The sequence below is a fragment of the Corythoichthys intestinalis genome, chromosome 4 (assembly GCF_030265065.1).
Source record: "Corythoichthys intestinalis isolate RoL2023-P3 chromosome 4, ASM3026506v1, whole genome shotgun sequence".
Taxonomy (NCBI): domain Eukaryota; kingdom Metazoa; phylum Chordata; class Actinopteri; order Syngnathiformes; family Syngnathidae; genus Corythoichthys; species Corythoichthys intestinalis.
In genome coordinates, this window is record NC_080398.1 from 13,203,785 (window position 1) to 13,225,067 (window position 21,283).

General features: G+C 39.0%; 2 protein-coding genes across 3 annotated transcripts in view; one reads left to right on the forward strand and one right to left on the reverse strand.

Annotated features, from left to right (window-relative positions):
- kirrel3l (kirre like nephrin family adhesion molecule 3, like) overlaps positions 1-2,381 on the forward strand; it is a 58,965-nt gene extending 56,584 nt beyond the window's left edge. For both annotated transcript variants that reach the window (XM_057834435.1, XM_057834436.1), the window contains exons 13-15: positions 8-117; positions 218-307; positions 402-2,381. In XM_057834435.1, the coding sequence (XP_057690418.1) occupies positions 8-117; positions 218-307; positions 402-896 (695 nt within the window). In that variant the 3' untranslated portion in view covers positions 897-2,381. The remainder of the gene's footprint in view (positions 1-7; positions 118-217; positions 308-401) is intronic.
- A 4,618-nt stretch (positions 2,382-6,999) lies between these two features.
- The window catches only part of st14 (ST14 transmembrane serine protease matriptase), a 41,326-nt gene continuing 27,042 nt past the window's right edge, over positions 7,000-21,283 (reverse strand). The window contains exons 8-20 of the mRNA XM_057833698.1: positions 20,971-21,110; positions 20,784-20,887; positions 20,351-20,460; positions 16,730-16,860; positions 16,306-16,410; positions 12,178-12,285; positions 11,982-12,095; positions 11,415-11,534; positions 9,298-9,478; positions 8,404-8,672; positions 7,719-7,855; positions 7,475-7,640; positions 7,000-7,392 (exon numbers count right to left, since the gene is read on the reverse strand). Of these exons, the coding sequence (XP_057689681.1) occupies positions 7,479-7,640; positions 7,719-7,855; positions 8,404-8,672; positions 9,298-9,478; positions 11,415-11,534; positions 11,982-12,095; positions 12,178-12,285; positions 16,306-16,410; positions 16,730-16,860; positions 20,351-20,460; positions 20,784-20,887; positions 20,971-21,110 (1,681 nt within the window). The 3' untranslated portion in view covers positions 7,000-7,392; positions 7,475-7,478. The remainder of the gene's footprint in view (positions 7,393-7,474; positions 7,641-7,718; positions 7,856-8,403; positions 8,673-9,297; positions 9,479-11,414; positions 11,535-11,981; positions 12,096-12,177; positions 12,286-16,305; positions 16,411-16,729; positions 16,861-20,350; positions 20,461-20,783; positions 20,888-20,970; positions 21,111-21,283) is intronic.

Consider the following 21,283-nt stretch of genomic DNA (forward strand, 5'->3'; position numbering starts at 1 on the left):
CCCGCAGGCAAAAGATGTACCCGCCTCTCCAAGAGTGACATCAGAGTTCAAATTGTTCACAGTGATCACAATGCTACACGTGGCAATGATGATGAGGAGGATGTCAAAGAGCCAATGGTAAGATTCACATCATGGAACAAAAGACTTCTTGTTCTTAGCCAAATTAGGTGTTGCTCGCTGTAATAATTTATCAAAAATATGTGTGGTCTTCCCTCAGGCTCCAAATAGTAGCGAGTCTCCTGGGACATCTCGCACAGAACACAGTGATCTCTTGGAAGAGGAAGAGGATGAGCGATCGGACATCAAGGTAAACACTCACTTGAAATAGACTGCTTAAAAGCAGGAATCCATATTTTCAGTATGTCAAGTACTGAAGAGACCGTTATCTCTCTACACTTAAGGATCCCACCAATGGCTACTACAATGTACGTGGCCACGAAGACCGACACATCCGCGGTGGAGGTTTCTCAGAGTACGTTCCCAACCCTCGGCCTGTCTACACACCATCGCAGCTGCCCTCCCCGAGCCCCATGTACGGCCAACACGGCACACAACCACGGGTCTACGACTTTGCCCACCGGTACGCGACCAACACCGTGACCCAATCTGCGTACGAGCAGCAACAAGCCACCCAGCAGCAGCAGCAAACTCAGCCAGCCACCATTTATCCCACTGATCCAGTCTACAGCGGCTCCGCATACCTGCCGGCAACCTATGGCCGTGCCTTCACCAGCTATGTAAAGCCAGCCTCTTATGAGAAAGTGGATGTGTACGACCAATCGGATGATGCCAGTAAGGTGTCTGGCTCGTCCCGCTTCTCTTACGCCTCATCACAAGTGTCCTCACAACAGTCGGACTACGGCCGACAAACACAGCGTATGCAGACGCATGTTTGATTAAACTAGAAGTGTTGGGAATCAAAAGAACTGAAGCATTGAATGGTTAATTATGTCATCGCCACATATGTGGGACAACTAACATTAACAGAGACTTTCTTAACTTTGGACAAGCATTGAGAGGAGGTCACTACAACCTATCGGTGTAGAAAATGGTTGATCAATGAGGCTTAACAAAGATGGCGATTTTAGAAGATTGTGTGTTCAAGTAAATCTCTTAATTCAAGAGTGATACCGCACCAGTATATCTCTGCATGCTTGATCAAATATGACCCAAGCATGTGGAGATACTTTCACAGTGGACCAGAAAAACAGATCAACATGATGGAACTGCATCTACGTTGGTTCTGCATCACCACTACATGTGAAACGTCTATAAAATAGCGCAGCATAAGATGGACATGAACAATGTACCTTCATCTGTCTTTTGCCGTTTTTGGTTGGCATGCGAAAGGAATACTAAGCACATTTGTGTGTCCAGTACCAAGAAAAGACTGAGCTTGCCACAGAAACAGTCTCACCTGCGCAGTGGTGGAATACTTGGACGCAAGACAGCTCAATACACAATGTGAAAAGAAGTTGAATTTTAGCCTTGATCTTCATCGAGAACTATATGGTAAAGATGCGTTTTAACAAGGAGGAAAATGAAAAGGCCATAAAAACCCAAAGAAGGTGACCACTTTACAGGGTTGGGGTCTGAGTACTGCATTCCTTACCCTAGTATGGTTTTATTTTTTACAGTGTTTTGTGATTGTGGAGCAGGGGGCAGTAGGGTATTACCAGAACAATCAAATGTGGTGGTTTGTAACATGGTGGCAATCTTGAACTTGAACTAAACTTGAATGCCGCATCAGGTGGAGGCAACATGCCAGGCAGTCGTCACATGGACGTTTTACATCTTAATCAAATGGTCTCAAAATGTTTACAAGAAACAGTACTACCCTGGAAATATCTGTACAAATGGCCTAAGCCCATGTTTTCTCTCTGTTGCATGCAAATGAAGTGTCTAGTGAAAAGCTTCTGCATTTAGAGTCATGTCCATTTCATGTTTGAGACATTTGTTTCTGCACTTGGCTCAGATGCATTCTACTTTGTGGATGTTTCAGTATGTGATGCCTGTACTGCCATTGAATGCTTGTTACCAGGCAGCCTGATAAGAACAAGTAAAACTTGATAGTGAGGAGGCTAAAATCATCGCTTGTCTTTATTTTTATATTTTATATAAGCCTTAATGTACAGCTTGTAAGCTGCTCTATTGTAAAATATCTTTATATAACGGTATGTATCTCACGATTTATTTGGATCCACAGAATTTCTTGCTTACTTTACCAATCATTGAATGCTTTTTTTGTTGTTTCTATTTTATCACAACTAATTGCCATTTCCTTGTTCATTCTTTTAATAATGTATTAAGAATTTTATTTGCTAAAAATAAGCTACCATTGCTTGTATCTTTGTACACATATTTATATTTAAATAAAACCATTTCCGATAAAGTCAGTCTTCAGTGTGGAATTCTGAGCAGCCCTGCTGCAGAGCGGCGACAAACAAAAGCATCCCACGTAGCAACAATGATGAATACGTAAATTAGCAGCGCTGTCTATGTTGATTTTCCTATTCCCCCAGCGGTGCTCTGCTTTTAATGAAGACAGATGTGATCGTACAACCCACGCCGCACGTGTACGCTCCTCCCAGAACACTGCTTGCCCATCTCGCAGGCTAATAGGACAGAGCTGTGACAAAAGCAGGTATTATTGACAATATGAGTTTGTCTTGTCACCTGTGTTCCCCAGGTAGGCACACCGCTCGCCATGGAGACGTGAGGAACAAGCTCATTACCTCAATACAATGTCTCACAAGGTATGCATTGAGATGCAGCGGCTATGATAAAAGACAAAAGCAGATCCAGAGGAACCCACAATTAGGAATCGATACATAGAGTGAGGAAAATAAGCATTTGAAAACACTCCAATTTTGCAAGTTCGCCCACATAGAAATGAAAGGCGGGTTTTTACATTTTCATGGTAGGTGCTTGTCCACTGTAAGAGAATGTAAAGATGGAAAAAAAAAAATCCAGAAATCACAGTGTATGATTTTGTTTTTTGTCTTTTTCATTGTATTATACTGCTGAAAATAAGTATTTGAACACCTATTAGCTGGAATTGTGAGCCTTAAAGACTCCAACGAATAAGTGGAGCGGAGAGACTTTTTGAGTGAGTTTTTGACCTGCTTGAGGCAGTTAGCTGCATATAAACATCTGTCCACCCCATACAATCAGGAAGACTCCAATTACTAACATTGTCAAGACAAAAGAGCTGTCCAAAGACACCAGAGACAGAATTGTAGGCCCCTACAAGGCTGGAAAGGGTTAGGGGCAATTGCCAAGTAGCTTGGTGATATAAGATCCGCCTTTGGAGAAATTATTAGAAAACGGAAGAAGCCAAACATGACTGTCAATCTTCCTCGGACTAGGGCTCCATGCATGATCTACCTCTTAGGGTCTCAATGATCCTATGAATGGTGAGAAATCAGCTAAGAACTACACAGGAGGAGCTTGACCTGAAAGGAACTGGGACCACCATTTCCTAGGTTACTGTAGGTAACGCATGGAACGGAAGGTTCCCCTGCTTAAACCAGCACATGACCTGGCCCGTTTTATGTTTGCCGATAACCATTTGGATGATCCAGAGGAGTCATGGGAGAAAGGCATGTGGTCATATGAGATTTAAATTGAATTGCCCTAGTTCCAGTCTTTGGAGGAAGAAGAATGATGAGTACCATCCCACGAACACCATCCCTACTGTGAAGCATGGGGCCGATTGTATAATGCTTTAGGGGTGTTTTTCTGCACATGGAACTGGACGAGTGCACCGTATTAAGGAGAGGATGACTTGGGCCATGTTTTGTGAGATTTGGGGGAATAACCTCCTTCCCTCAGTTATAGCATTGAAAATGGGTCGTGAGTAGGTCTTCCAATACGAAAATGGCCTGAAGCAGACAGGCAGAATAACCAAGGAGTGGCTTCGTAAAAAGCATATCAAGGTTCAGTAAAGGCCTAGGCAGTCTCCAGACCCAAACCCAATAGAAAATCTTTGGAGGAAGCTGAAACTCTGCATTTCTCAGTGACAGCCCAGAAACCTGACTGCTCTAGAGAAGATCTGTGTGGAGCAGTTGTGCAAAATCCCTGCTGCAGCCTGTGCAAACCTTTTGAAAAGCTACAGGAAATGTTTGACCTCTGTAATTGTAATCTAAGTCTACTGTACCAAATATTAACATTGATTTTCTTAGATGTTCAAAAACTTATTTTCAGTGGTATAATACAAATATACCGTAATTTTCGGAATATAAGCCGCTACTTTTTTCCTTCACTTTGAACCCTGCGGCTTATAGTCCAGTGCGGCTTATTTGTTGATTTATTTGGGTTAATGAGTAACACTTAAAAGTTGCGTCATAAAACTGTAATAAGACTGTCATAATTATGAAATGACACTATCATGGGCATTACTGATTGCTTATGACAAATGTCATTAAGTGTAATCTTACAAAGTATGTCACTAACTAACACTATGTCACTAACGTTTATGTCCAGTCCGGATCTTTTACATCCATTCAAAAGTGAGATAATTTGTGGGATATCACTAAATGACATATGTTATAAGCATTCATTAATGCTCATAACAGTGTCATGTCATAATTATGATTGTCTAATGGCAGTCTTTTGGCACTACTGTCAAATAATGTGTAACCAAATACCATAACTAGCAATTAATGAAACAACTGGAACAGTAACTGAAGCAATAATTAGGACAGAACATAAATTTTGATTGTTATTTACATATGTAGCGCTGCAATGCATGCTAGGAGGCATGTTGGACAACAACAGTATTGACAGTAGGTGGCAGCAGAGGTTGACTGTCTCCCCCAAGGGAGCAGTTATGGCCAAATGAAACATCTTGAAGCAATGAAGTTTTGGAGCAAATTGGTTCAAAGTTTCATGGTGGTAGACACTCATAATACAGTGAGGACGACTGAGGCTTATAGTCCAGCGCGGCTTATCTATGAACAAATGCCGTTTTTGTGTCAAATTTGGTGGGTGGCGGCTTATAGTCAGGTGCGCCTTATAGTGTGAAAATTACTGTAGTTAAAAAATCCTACACTGATTTTTTTTTTTTTTTTTTGAAAGATTGTCTCTCACAGTGGGCAAGCACCTACCATGAAAATTTCAAACCCGCCCATCATTTCTAAATGGGAGAACTTGCAAAATCGCAGGTTTTTCAAATACCTTTTTTCCTCACTGTATTTTATGTAGCAATCAGTTGTTTTTGTTTTTTTCTATATTGATCATAGATCAATGCGCCATAGCAGATTCATGGCGCATTAAGCCCCCAAACTATTTTTAATTTATCGGTTTAACCCCGGAAACCCCCGTTTTCAGACGTCGCGCAACCACTTTTGTTTCAACCCAGCCATAGAATGAAGGTAATTCATTATATTTTTCAAAATGTCTCATTTTTAGCATAGAATCATTACTTGATGTCTGATATTTCGTTTAAAAAAAAAAACGCTTTAAAAATTATTCTCGCATACTAAACGTTTAAAACAAATTACAGCACAATGAAAAATATGGTGTCTGTAAAAAAGTCACGAATCTCTACCTCATAACTATCGCTTAATTGTATTTTTTTTTTGTTACTGTCGCATTTTCTACGATATGTTAGATGATAAATAATGGATCTAAACAAAATTGAAAAAAAAAAAAGTTTAAAAGGGTAAATATATGAAAAACAAACTCTCTACCACTCCTTGATGTCTGCAATTTGTGCATCGCGACCCTCGTTATATTATCATGTTTCACTCATAAAATTCCCCCAAAATCCAGCTGAGGCCATTCACAGCTGTGTCTTGACACTCAGTGATACATGCGACATGGAGTTTTTGGATCGAAACAAGGTAAGTACGCGATAATATCTCGTTAAAGTCATGGTGTCTGTAATTCTGTGCTCGCATGCTGTCACCTCCGGACAGGGTTTTGCTGTTTAAAAAAAAACATTTTTTTCTTAAAAATGCTCTCCTGTCCAAAATTTTTCTTCCCCCAGATAATTGACATTTTAAGCTTTACAATGATGTATAACACATGCATATGGGACAATTTTGAAAGTTGGCGAAATTGGGGGTCTCAGAGCGGAACTATGGCGGAAAACACTCAGGTGACTTGAAGTTACTTGACGTTGTGACTTTTTTACAGACGCCATATTTTTCATTGTGACGTAATTTGTTTAAAGGTTTAAAATATGCAAGTGAATAAATTTTTAAAGTCTTTTTTTTTTTTTTTTTTTAACAAAATATTAGACATCAATTAATGATTCTAAGCTAAAAATGACAGACATTTTGAATAATAAATATCATTACTTACCTTGTTTTCATGGCTGGGTTGAAACAAAAATGGTTGCGCGATGTCTGTAAACGGGGGTTTCCAGGGTAAAACGGGCAATTTAAAAATAGTTCGGGGGCTTAAGGCGCCATGAATCTGCTATGGCATCATATGGACATATTGTTCTATCAAACAGTTGTTTTGTCTTAAAATACAGCAATTTCTTTTAAAGAGGAGTGCAAGAGCAGAAACTGCTTTTTCAGTCTTGTCTGTGTTTTCCGCCATATACAGTATAAATATATGATGAACAGTGCCCCGATTAATAACACTACCTAAAACTGTGTCTATTTTCATCAAATTAAAGTTAGGTAAGTAGATTGTAAAATAAATCATGAGTCAAATTTACATTAAGATGTTATGTTAAGGACACTCATAGGTGAGGGATATAAATTGAAGTCAGTCATTTGTGCAACACCGAGCTCAATCATCCACTATGGAACTGATCCACAGAACCCACAATGTCCAGTAAAATAATTTTATAGGTTTTTAGCAAAATGGTACTGAATATCATAGTTGGTGACTTTCCAGAGCTGCAATCGTGGGCTTTTAGATGGATTGGAGCCCCTTTATCTTCCAAGCCAAATTTAGATTTATTAAACTATGATATGAAGCTATTTCAACTTTTTCAAACTTTGGATACTGTTCTACCCTCCAAGAAAAAAAAAAGCTAACTGTAAGTTAGACTTTTTATTTAAAATGGTTAAAAATAACAGAAAAACATCACTTCAGATATCTACAGTTAAATGAAGACTATTAACAAGAATTATAATTGTGATTTTCAGGATAAAACCCCAAATTATGTTATCAACAATGATTTTCAAAAACATGTAAAAAGAGTTGGGAAAATGCAGATAATACTCATTTTTCGGACTTGTATTTGCATCTTTGTGTGTGGATATTTCTATCAGTAAACACTGAGACGTTGAATTTGATTTCAGTTGAAAAGGTGAGTCATTGAGGCCAATGCGTGTGACATCTTTGAAGCAGGAGTCGAAATAAAACCAAAATAAAGTGCTTGGAGTCATTCATGTAAGGGTCTGGGGGTCCATTCAACGTCGTCTCAGTCTGTAGCAAAAAAATAAAAAAAGAAAAAGTAGAGATGGCAATGTTCTATCACTGCATCTTTCCACCCTGCTTCCTTCCTCACCTAATCATACACCAGTTTCCTTTTTGATCCATTCTCTCAGCTTGGTGACGCGAGTGTAGACACCGGGCTTGTTGCGGCGAGCGCAGCCCTCACCCCAGCTCACAATTCCGGACTGGAACCACTTCCCGCTCTCTTCAAAACAGACTAGGGGGCCTCCAGAGTCTCCCTAGTGAGCAAGGTCATATAAGAAGTACTATGAGTGCCAGGAGGTGTGAATATCATCTATCTTCTTGCTTTGTCTCACCTGGCATGCATCAACTCCTCCAGATAAGAATCCGCTGCAGAGCATCCGTGAGGTGACCTGGCCTTCCGTGACGACATTGCACACAGAGTCATTGATGATTTTTACCGACGCCTTTTGTAGGAGCTGTGCCTTTTGACCTGAGAAATCAGGACAAAGGGGTCAGCACTCCACAATGTCCGCCCCTTGAATCAAAGGTGTTAATGGGCTGGATTAGTGTTAGCTAATGAAGGTTTAAGAGGCTTCCCAGAGGAGCCGCGCCCGTCTTGATGTATGGATATGGGGAAAGGCTTAATGGAATAGAGCAGATTAGAAAAAGATGAGAGGGAAAAGAAGCACGTCATGATGTGAGAGAAAGAAAGAAGCCAGGAGGACATTAAAGGAAAGAAAGAAGATGGGATGAAATTGAAGAGATAAACAGAGGAAGCCCAGAATGATGGAAGATGAAGGGCTAAGATGAATAGCTCATTGTGAGAGGCAAGGAGGAGGAGTGCAATGTCTTAATTTTGATGAGTGTTAGATGTGCAAAGTGGGGAAACGCAAGCACATACACACCCAGCACTACAGAGCAGGTCAGCCATAATTGAGGAATGGAAGCCGAAATGTACAGAGTGTGTAGAATAATTTCTTGCATTAAAAATAGATCAAAACTAAATTGGAAGCAGAGGAAGCAATGTCTGCTGAATACCTCCTTCACGGAGCGCGCCCCAACCCGTGACCCAGCAGGACATGCCTGCAGGGAAGACGTGGGAGGGAGCGGGTAGGCAGATGGGTTGGATGGTATTACTGAATTCCAGAGGCTCGCTGAGCTCCAGCAGGGCAATGTCGTAGTCAAAGGTCATTTGGTTGTAATCCGGGTGGCTGATGATCCTCTTCACAGGGCGGCGCTGAACATCTTCATGCTTAAACTGGTCCTGCATGCCGCTGTACGTTTGCCAGTTGGATGCAACGTGGTTTCTGTTTCGGAAAAGAAGACGTAAAAGGTTATGCAACTCTAAGAAAGCTGTAAAAGAGATGGAAGTCTTTGTACTTTGAAATCATGTAATTCAAGTAAACATCAATACTCTTCACAAGGTGCCATTTGCATTCATTGTTTAGCTGCATTGTCAACACTCCTTATGATAATGTTTTAGGAAGGAAAAGCCATTTGTAGTCTTGTAAATTATTTGATTAAACAATGTTCTATTCTGCAAATATCTATTTAATGGAAATCTGCAGAAACAATCAACTTCCAACTCGAGCACGTATAAGTGTCTCGTGAGGTTCAGCAAGGATAGTGCTCCATCTAAAGGCCACCATAATTAGTGCAGCCCTTCCATAAAATGAGATGTAAATGTAAGACCCCACCCCCCAAGGTTTTTCTGAATTAACTATCATCAGGGGCTCCTTTTCAGACTTTGAAATTTGTATAATTTGTCCTCTGTTGTGCATAGTTTTATATTTCCAAGAATAGAGCTTAATGAAATCTGATAAAATGTCAAATATGTGATGAATAATAAAACAGAGAAAGACTGTGCACAAGAGAGCCCCTCTGTGTTTATAAATTAAAGCGTATATAAAACGTGTCTGTACTGAAACTCACGCTGCGTCATGGGTAACAAAGCAGTGGGAAGCTGAAAGGAGCCACTTTTCGGAGATGATGGAAGCCCCACAAACGTGCCCGGATGTCAGGAAGTGCAGGCTAACCTGCCATGGCCATTCACCCAGCTCAGCATTTTGGCCTCCAACAATTCGATTTAGTTTAAATGGCCGGGTGCCACAATCTGGGAACGTGAGGAGAAAGGCAGAGCAGATGATGATGATGAGTGAATGAAATGGAGTTGCCTGAAGCAGTGTTTCTCAAAGTGTAGTATGAGTACCATGAGTGGTACGATTGTTCTCTCAAGTGGCACGCAAAAGACTGACTGAAGTACCGTAACTTTCAGACTATAAGCCGCTACTGTTTTCATTTTGAATCCTGCTGTTCATATTCCAGTGCGGCTTATTTGGTGATTTATATGGTTTATTTCGTTAATAGATAACACTTTATTTGACAGCAGATTCATAAGACTGCAATAAGACCATCATAATTAAGACATGACATTATCATAAATGCATATGACAGATGTCATTAAGTGTCATCCAGCAAATTATGTCGCTAACTCCATTTATGTCCAGCTCAGATCTTTTACATCCATTCAAAAGTGAGATAATTTGCCAGATGACACAAAATGACATCGGTCATAAGCATTTATCAATGCTCATAGCAGTGTCATGTCATAATTATGAGGGTCTTATGACAGTCTGGTGGCGCCACTGTCAAATAAAGTGTTACCAAATTCCATTACTAGCAATTAATGAAACAACTAGAACAGTAACCGAAGAAAAAATTAGCACAGAACATGAATTTTGATTTGTTATTTACATCTGTAGCGCTGCATTGCATGCTCGGCGGTATGTTGGACAACAACAGTGTTGACAGCAGGTGGCAGCAGAGGTTGACTGTCGTCCCCAAGAAAACAGTGATGGATAAATGAGCTTTTTGAAGCAATGAAGCTTCATGGTGGTTCATTTGCTCATATGGTGACGCTGTCAAATAAAGTGTTACTGGTTGATATCTTTAGGTGTAAATTTTGTTTGTTTGTTTGTTTTGTTTTGTTTGTTTTGTTTATTACTTTTATTTTCTCATGTCCAAAATAAAGCATTCTCATTCTCAAAATATCCCATAATAGAGTGAGGACAGCTGAGGCTTATAGTTCAGTGAGTCTTATCTATGAACAAATGCAGTTTTCGTGTCAAATTTGGTGGGCGACGGCGTTATAGTGTGAAAATTACGGTAAATGTTCAGTCTTTCATTCAACCTACTAAAGTGCAAGTACAGTTCAGTTGTATTAAACTTTAGCCACAAAAGATTCACATTTTATGTTTCAGAACCATTTTATTTTCAAATATAAAGCAAGAACCTAAGGGTTATATAATTGAACTCATTCACTGCCAATCTAGGTATATGTAAAGTATTCGCAGAGTATTTGATATAGTTTTTTTTTTTTTTTTTAAATTAAAAACTCCCATACAAGAGTTAAGCATATTACCAGCTCCATTACTATCGATTTTTTTGTTTCTTGTGTAACGTGAAGTAGTAATTCTAATTTTCTACCTGTCCAAATAGAAAACCACCAGGCTGTCAATACCATTTCACTGTTACAAGTATTGAAAAACAATGACGGTTGCCTGCACCCACAACCTGAGCTGAAGAGAATGTTGTCAAGGAAGTGCATGTATTTGCTGCCGCGTTGTAATAGTGCACTGCATTGAATAAATACTACATCGTTTTCATGTTGACTTACGGCGTCGTTTGAAAGAATTTCGAGTGGCGCTCGCTGCACGCAAATCAGTAATGGGGCGTTTTCTGTTAATTCTATCAGAGCATCTCCGTATGAACGGGAAGAATTCACAATAGCTGATAAAAAATTTGAGACATAAACGATCATACCCTATGGGTAAATCTGAATAAAGAAATTATTCAGATAAAAGCTGCTTTCAAAGAATTAAAACAAAGCAGTCAATGCCTAAGGCTTTTTCCTCTAACAGTCAAATAAATGCACAGCTCAACACCGCTTTTTTCATAATCTCCTTTGAATGACAATGGGGAGATTAAAGCCATTTTCAGCTGAATACTGAATATAGCAAAGGGAAAAGGAGATCAAGATGTCTACTTACTACAGCCGGCCTCATCCGAGTCATCTGCACAGTCGTTGACGCGGTCGCATTCGGCGTTGACCTTGTTGACGCAGTCGCCACTCTTGCACTTGAAGCTGAAGTCCGAGCAGATACCCGGGGCTGCCGACACGCATCAGCCCACATCAAAACACATTCACTATTCAAATCGACTGCTAACTCCAACCACAACAACAGCGTGCAATCAGTGAGACTTCAAAGTGTGCCTTGAACACTCCATGCATTGTGATTGATTGAGGAGATTTCATTGCTTAGCTGAATCGATTGGGCCCGAGGTCCAATATCCTGCTTTATTCACAGGAGTGAAAATAGGGAAACTTCCAGAGTGGCCTTTGTGTAAGTGAAAATGACAGGGAAAAAAGAATAAACAATTTGCTTGGAGAGAAAAATGCATTGAAGGAAGGCTGAGGCAGCTGCTTTCAAAACCCTGAACTACTGCTACACTACGGATGAAGCACTTAATGGCTCGTGTAACATGCTTATAAATCACTCTGCTGTGGATTTAGGAACGCCTGACTGAGCTACAACAGAATAAGCGTCGGAGCTTACAGGTTTTACATGAGGCCTCGTCACTGCCATCCTCGCAGTCAGTCTTGGTATCGCACACAACATCCTGCGGCATACACGTGCCATCCCCACAGCGCCATTCATTCTCCTCACAACCTACAGTTGAATAACAAAGACGTGAGAAATAGCATGAAAAGGTTGGGGGGGCGGGAGGCCGATACAAATTTGGTTGACTTACTGCAACTTTCCTCGTCGCTGCCGTCCCCACAGTCATTAACGCGATCACAAACCCACAGTTTCGGTTTGCACAAACCGTTGCCGCAATTAAACTGCTCCTTGTCACACTCTGGGGGAACATGAATCACATTTTGAGCATGTGAGAAAGGAAAACCATACTATTTGGTCAGAAATAGCTCAGAATATACATTTCCACACATTTTAACATCAACACAATTACTTGAAAGCTATCTCAGGTTGGCAGATGGCACTGCATTGAATGCCAAAAAACAGAACTACTGGTACACGCTTTGAAGAACGTGCCCTACAGACATCAATGACCAGTTATGGACTCCATCTGATGTCTGCTGACATTTGTAACATCAATGTACTCTTATCTTTGTTATTTTTTCCTAAACGAACAATTTATTGGGACATGCATCTGTAATTTCAAAAATATGACTCGTGATCGATGACAAAAAAACCCACCTTTACGTTTTTGCAGATTAACAATTATAAAACAAAAATATGTCAATCATATTCCTGTATGGAAAATATATAGCTATAAACTGATAAAAGTTCATCATGGATTCACCCTAGAGCAGTGGTTCTTAACTGGTGTTCGATCAAACCTCAGGGGTTCGGTGAAGGTTAAGAAATGCAGAGCCCTATTTTGTATGCTGACTAAATCTAGGCAAAGTTGCTTTTTAGACCAGGATTTGGACTGGTTTGCCCTTAATTTACGGGCTTTATTCCATTTTTGAAATGCTAGCCGTCTATCTAATGGGAGGAGAAATCGGTTAGCTCAGTGGAAGATTGACTGGCACTTGGTATGAGGACGTATACCAGACCTACAGGCACCGTGAACTGCATAGATCATTTTAAAAATCCGTCATTTTAAGTCATGAAAATAGTATGTGATGCAACGATGTGGCAATAAAATGAGAATGTAGACAGGAAAACAAAAAAGAACAGTGTGAAATTAAATGTTTCATTTCATTTTTCAACATTAAAATCAACAGCAAAAGGCAAAATTATTTGTAGGAAATTTGAAATCTGGAAGAAATTTAAACTGAAATTTACTATTATTAAGGTACTAGCTTGCTAAGTTTGGAATTTGTAAAAAAATGGCTTTATTATGAAATTCCGAAGGTTTCGGTGAATGCACCTGTGAAACTCATGGGGTTCGGTACCCTTGGCAAGGTTAAGAACCACTGCCCTAGAGTTTCACTTTATGAATACAGTGGTACCTCGACATACAAAGTTGATTCATCCAGGACCTTCCACAGCCCAAAAACCTACACTAAATCCTTAATAAATACTACTGCTACTATTACAAATGGCAATTACACATAGCAAAACAAATAAATTATAAATAAAAATCGTAATAATAATAATAATAATACCTGTAATAATGTAACGAATCGGGCTCTAATGTGGCGGACGTTTTTTTTGCTGTAACTGAACGCACCGCGTGGCTGATGTGACAGAGAGGGAGTGGTGAGGTCGAGAGTTTACTTTCAATGTTTTCCTGAGAACACAGTCAACTGCGGCTGACAGTAAGCGTTTTGTGTTGGATAAGTTCTGAAATAAAACGATAAAAACTAGGGCTGTCAACTTTATCGCGTTAACGGGCGGTAATTAATTTTTTTAATCAATCATGTTAAAACATTTGACGCAATTAACGCACATATGCCCCGCTCAAACAGATTAAAATGACAGCACAGTGCAATATGTACTTGTTGTGTTTTTCGGAGTTTTGTTGCCCTCTGCTGGCACTTGGGTGCGACTGATTTTATAGGCTTCAGCACCCAAGAGCATTGTGTAAGTAATTATTGACATCAACAATGGCGGGCCACTAGTTTATTTTTTGATTGAAAATTTTACAAATTTTATTAAAATGAAAACATTAAGAGGGGTTTTAATCTAAAATTTCTATAATTTGTACTAACATTCATCTTTTAAGAACTACAAGTCTTTCTATCCATGGATTGCTTTAACAGAATGTTAATAATGGTAATGCCACCTTGTTGATTTATTGTTATAATAAACAAATACTTATGTAAGTACAAGTACTTATGTAGCGTATGTGGATGTATATATCCATCTTGTGTCTTATCTTTCCATTCCAACATTAATTTACAGAAAAATATGGCATATTTTATAGATGGTTTGAATTGCGATTAATTGCTATTAATTACGATTAATTAATTTTTAAGCTGTAATTAACTCGATTAAAAATTTTAATCGTTTGACACCCCTAATAAAAACCTGACGAAGCTGGTGATTTCTTTGGCGATGTTACCACAGTAATAATTGTCAGTTTAACTTTTAAAGACTGGCGAACGGTGGTCGGACGAGGACCGTGGAGATGTATTGTTGAGCCAGTTCGATGATACGCCCCCACGCCCATTTTTTTGTATAATTTGCATCATCATTTAATTGGTAAGAGTCACGTTTTTCCTTTGTTTCACCACCTGGACTAACCTTTTTGAAACCTCTGTTGATTTTTCTCACAAAAAAATCCGCCGCCTGTCATGTCGTCAGATGTAGAAACATATGGCGAGTCAAATTCTAGGTCAGATGTCGAAAAGATTGTGTGTCGAAGCGATCTTACTTGCCATCGTGCGATGACGTCTGTTAGGAAAATTAAGAGTCAAACGGAGTTGTCTTTCCTTATAATCGGCTTGATAATGTCTGCTCACAAAAGATGAGATTTGATTTGATGTTCCGAAGAAAAATATAGTGCAAGCTGTTAAAGATCAACGCAGGCAAACGGCGCCATATTTTATTTTATTTTCACATTATGAATGGGCTTTCACTTACAGTGATACCTCAACATACAAACACAACAAAATACGATCCTTTCGACATCGGATATAAAATTTGACTCGTTATTTGTCTTGACATATGACGACATCCTCGAAATACGAGTTTACAACAGTGTCACAATTTCACTGTTATCCCACAAGACGGCAGCAAGGTAGATTTTCTTGTGAGAGAAATCAACATGAGTCCCAAGAAGGTTAGTGCATGTGTTGAAAAAGGTGATGCTTACCATTGAAATCAAGAGGGAAATGATAGAAAAATATGCGCATGGTGTGCACGTCAGTGAACTGGCTCAACAATACGGATGGAATATGTATATGATCTCGACACTCCTCCTCCTCTACCTCTGCCCATGCTGTCCTTCGACCAGTGTTCGCCGGTCTCTATAAGCTAAGGTAACAATAAAAACGATTTTCTATTTCCTATTTATTATTATTAAAATTGGAACATCGGCAAGGAAGTGCCAGCTTTGTCAGGTTTTTAATCATTTATTTCCGAACTTGCTTAACACAACACGGCTACTGTACACTGTAGCTGATGCCAACTACAGAACATGAAAAGAGAAAGTAAAAACTTCCCAGTCTTCCACTCCTCCCTCACTCTCTTGCCAGTTACACGCTTCGTTCAGGAACAGCATGCAAAACACAATGTCCACATTAAAACAACTCGTTACATTATTATCATCATAATTATCCCGATTTGTATTTATAGTTTATTTGTTTTGCTATGTGTAGTTGCTATTTGTAATTGTACTTGCAGTATTTATGAAGGATTTAGCATAGGTTTTTGGGCTGTGGAATTAATTAATCCAATTATCATGTATTCTTATGGGAAAATCCTTCCTCAACATATGACTATGTCGACTTACAAATCAAGTCCTGGAAGAAACTAAATTCGTATGTAGCGTTACCACTGTATAATTGTTTTCTATGCTTAAGGTAATCAAAGCTCCTTGACATGATGTCCTCATTCATCTACTGATGACACAGTGTTAAGAGCAATGATACTTTGACATGGTCACTAGGGTGGGGATTCAAATTCATAACCTTTTGGTTATGACGACTACCACTGAACCTCACAGCATGCACCTCATAGTATTTAGATATCGTCACAGTCCACCTTGATGGACTGATGAATACCCATGCCTCTCTAAATTTTGTTATATATCAGACCTGAACACAAACAAGATCTGTGCTTTTAACTTATGAATGTGAGAAATCAGAAAATGTAAGAAAATCATATGTTATTACCCTTTTACTGTCAAGCAAAGATAAGCATCGAGAAAAATGATGACAGAAGAGTGTTAGGAGAGGAAACGTACTGCACTTCATTTCGTCGCTCATATCACCGCAGTCGTTCCAGCCATCACACTTGAGCTCTCTGGCAATACAAATGCCAGATGCGCAGGCAAACATGTTGGGGCAAGCTGAAAGCAAGGAGAAAACAAATTGAAGAGAATGTGGTGTGACACAGTATGTTTAGAACTGTCATGTTGCCATTGCTCGTCTCTGTTGATTAGTACAATTACAAATCCATTTGTAAAGATGGCACAAAGGGTTCAAGCGGAGCACTCTTGAGTGATACTAGCAAATAAAGCTGGAACCAATAAACAACCTCTCTTATTACGTATTATTGCTAGCGTTTCACTGAGACACTGTCTAACCCCCTGTCATTTTCCAGTTTCATTTGATAGCCTCGTCTAAGCACTGAGCAAATCTTTTCACGCCCAAAGACATTTAACTCACGGTTTCCAGGATCATAGGCAACATATTCGGCGCTGAAGCCTTTGTCTGTGTATGACTCGTCAGAGTGGAAGGTCACTTCTAAGGTATTAGTGTTGCTGGTCAAGGCCAAAGAAGAGAGTTCGCCACAATACCTAGTGCAAAAGCCAAAAACAATTTATTAAAAGAAAACTTTTTGAAGATTAATTTGCAAAAGATATCACAGCATGAGAGCAGGAGCGGTCGTAAAGGTTTGACTCCCATTCAATTTACAGGTACAATATTTTGTCAGCTTTACTAAAAGGACATCCAAAAGGTACTGTATAATGATTTGCATTGAGAAATTGTCAGTCACAGAGATGTTGGTTTATATTACTACAAGCGTGCTTGTGTTTAGCATGAGTGTGAAACTACAGAAGTTTAATACACATATTAAACATTGATATGTTATAGTACTTAAATAACTGGAAAAATTCTTAGTAACAGTACTGACAACTATGTCGAGTAAAAGGACAACACCTGGAAGAATAAACTGTACTTTAATATCCAAGTAAGTAAGAGGATGTGTACATCGTCAAAACCTCTAAATTGTTGCTCAGTACGCAGGAATAGGTTTTACAAAGATGATGTTCGTCTTTGATGATTACTTTAGCCGAGTCCTGGAGATGTGCCATTGGAATAATATATATATATATTTTTTTGCTTCTAACCCGTAACAGTAACTGTAAATATAAATCAGTACTTCTCAAATAGTGGGGCAGGCCCCCTCTTGGGGGGGGCGCAGAGCGATGCCAGGAGTGGTGAATGTGACCTCGGGGAACATACTTTTCTGCCATACTGGAATAATGTGTAATTGCACATAAGGGAGTTCCAAAAAAACGATTATTAGATGCATCGCGATTCGAAACGTGACGATTCGATTACGATTCATAAGGGTTCAAAAATGATTTTCCCTAATAACTTTATGACAGCGGAACGAAATTCAAGACACGTCTGCCGCCCGGACACCTTTAACGGACGCACACACAACGTTATGATGGATGCTGCTGTTTACTGAGCGAGATATTTACTCCTTTTCAAAAGACTGGAAAATAAATTTGTGTATGAGACAGGTAGGCACCTGGCGGTCACGCTTCTGAGCGCAAGTTATTTTTTAGCGTGAGAGGAGAAGATGGTTCGTTTCTCCTTGTTTTTCAAATGTTCAGCAGTGGTTTCAAGTCATGTCAGTTGAAAAATGTCCTGAGTGTGTTGCTAAGACTCGTGTGTGTCTATAAGAGGTAAGTAAGTACACGAACCCTCTTGTACTGTTTAGACTTCATTGTTGTTGCTTTTGAGATGTTACAGTTAGCGCTGAGCACTAAGCTAATTAGCAATTTCGCTAACGTGTATTTCATATGCAGAACGTGTAAAACCATAATTAAGTACAGCGGTAACATTACAAACACGCGAAATAGTACAGAAATCTGTGAAAACAAAGTATATTGGTTAAAAGTCTCTCTAAAGACATTTTGTTTCCAGAAAATGTGGAATTCATTCCACCTGTGTAAATTTTATTGTATTGTTGAGTGAAATGAGTACTGCCTTTAAAATGGTTAAAGTTTTTGCACTTTCTTGTAAAAAATAAAAAAATAAGTAAATTAAAAAAAGTAGCTTAAAGGCAGCTTTTTTGTTGTATGGGCATGTTTCCATCATTCCTGTTGAATCATTAGGATATTTTAAATAAATACCGTATTGGCCCGAATATAAGACTGTGTTTTTTGCATTAAAATAAGACTGAAAAAGTGGGGGTCGTCTTATATTCGTGGTCTAGACATTATACCCATTCACAACGCTAGATGGCGCCAGATATCATTGAAGCGGTGTTCTATCATGACAGATCTCAGTTACTCTCAAGTTTAACCAGTTTGCATTATTTTATTGCAATGTTTTTTCTTATTCAGATTTGTTTCAAGATTACAGTTAGACTTCACTTTGATGGTTAATGTAGTTCTTGCAATTTTGTTGTTTTATCACAATAGATTGGTTTATTTACATTTCAAAAAAACAGAAGCCATTCGTTTACGAATGTGATTGCACTTTAGTTTACATATTTAAATGTTCAGATATTAAGATTTGAATGAGGCAAAATAACATGCTTTTTCTCTCGAATATATTGTTAAAATTGTGTTTTAGATGTACTGTAATTACTTTCTGTATAAAAATTATTTTGGTGTTCAAAAAGTCTTTTTTCAAACTTGAGTCTTGAAAAGAGGGGGTCGTCTTCTAATCAGGGCAGTCTTATATTTGGGCCAATACAGTAATGGACATAAATTTGTTTGGGTACTTTATTAATTAGTAATGTACAATGCATCGGTAACTGTGATAACCATGATCATCGTCAATACTGTGATCAACGTTCAATAATCGAATCGTAGCACCCTGAATCGTAATCGAATCGAATCATGGGGTGCCTAAAATGGTACATCCCTAAATCCACATCCACTCAGTGGGTCGCAGTGGCGCTCTCATTTCCAGAGTGTGCGCAGTATTTCTGAACAAAACAAGAGCACACAGCAAAGAGCACTGGAGATATGAAGAGCTAAAATGACGAAATATGACTAAGCGTATGTAGCATTTTGCTTTGACTTTTAATACAGTGGGAGATGAGAAAAGACCAGTCTGTTTCTAAAAATGTTTGCAACGGACAGCAGGAAGCCAATTCAAATAAGATGTCACTTAAAAACATTAGACCCAACTCACATTGATAAGGCGCTTGATTTTTTTTTTTTTTTTTTTTTTAATTTTCAGCCAAGACGTCCCGCTTTGTTTCACACTGTGACATCAGTAAACCAGCGAGCACTGTTAGCATTAAATAAGGTGGCATACCAAGTTGCCCAGTGCAAAATAGCAAAAATAAAAACCGTCCCTCTGTCCAATGACACTGTTGTTTTTATTCAATTCTAATTTTTGTTTTTTCGGTCAAATGGTTATTTGAATTTATTATTATTTATTGATTTAATTAAATTTAATTTTTCACTAATAAATGGTCAATAAATGTACCTTGAGTGTATTTTTACCCTTTTTTTTTTTTTTTTAATTCAGGCAAAGTGATGCACTTTGTCTTTTCTATACATTATTGTATTATTGTAATTTGAGATACAGTATATATTTTTTCTTTAATATTAAAAAGGACAATATTATGCAGAGGTGTACTTATAATAATATTTTATCGGCAAATGATATTCACAGTGGCGGCAGAGAGTTGGGGAGGGCCGAAATGTTTACTTGTTCCGGGGGGGGGTCACAGAAAATAATTGAGAAGCACTGATGTGCTTCTCAATTATGATGATGCTTTATTGGATCCAGACTGGCTGTGACACTGGCTGCGTATTATGTTAGTTGGGTTAATCACATCTTCCTATGTAAATATCCTGTACTAAAACAAGGACTCCTTGTGCTTGTGTCCAGATGTGAGTTAGATGTGATTTTTTCTTACACTTCAACGAATTTTTAATATTAATATTTTTAAGGCAACCCTTTTATTATACAGTATGTATAAGATGTATATGTATACATGTGTCTGTGTAAATTTGCATACATCACAATGGAACAGATGCAAATAATATGAAAAAATTAACAAATTTAACACATACTGTTAGAACGTACTTTTTGCCCATAACCTGCACATAATCTTTGTGACACTCAAAGATGTCCACCCCAGGCTCTTTCATGCGGAACAGGTTGAACTTCACACGCACTTTTTTCCCAGCTTCGACCTACAGCACAGAAGCATTTGTGTTGTTAGAAGCTTATTTAGCACAGACGTGCCTACACACACTTATACAGACAAAAAAAAAAAAAAAAAAAAAAAAAAAAAACACAAGAATATGTAGCTGTAGCATTTGTAAAAGGAAGCATACAGGCTGCAGCTGAGCTCTAACTGCAGCAGCCTGACAGATGAAGATAGAGGAGATACTGAACAGCTTGGCTTAGAAAGTGCTGCCTCAGCATTCCTCTTATGGCAGGCTGATGGAGGAGGAGGAGGAAACGGCGGGGGGGCGTTTCAGATAAAGGGGGTGGGAGGCTCATTCTTGCAAACCTTAATAGTCCACTTGCAATCCACAGCAGGAGGATAGAAGCTAGGGTAGAGCGGGGAGGTGAAGACTCCTGAGCTCTCGGAGAGGACGCCGCCACAGGTCTTCACTGAAACAATGTGTCCCATGTTTAATCTCACATCTACAAAGACCTAGAAGTACTACAGGTGGCACAATTATGTGCCTATTTACCTTCGGATTTACGGAGGGCTTTGTAATTTGCCAGAAAGCCTGGTCGCTGGGTCATAGTGTCAGTAATGAGGTTGATTAGCATGATGTTTCCAGACGACACTACCTCGAGAGGGTTGGAGGGAGGCCTGTGGCCGCACTTTCTGGGGGATGCAAAAAAAAGACAATTGGCAAAAAATGCACGTAGATTTACTTGAATTTTCTGATAAAGTGAAAGACCACATAACATACTGTACAGTATATAGTGGCTATTAAACATCTATGCACCTTGTATATGTTTGCACAAGAAAAAGAGAACTTTAAAACTTCTATACAT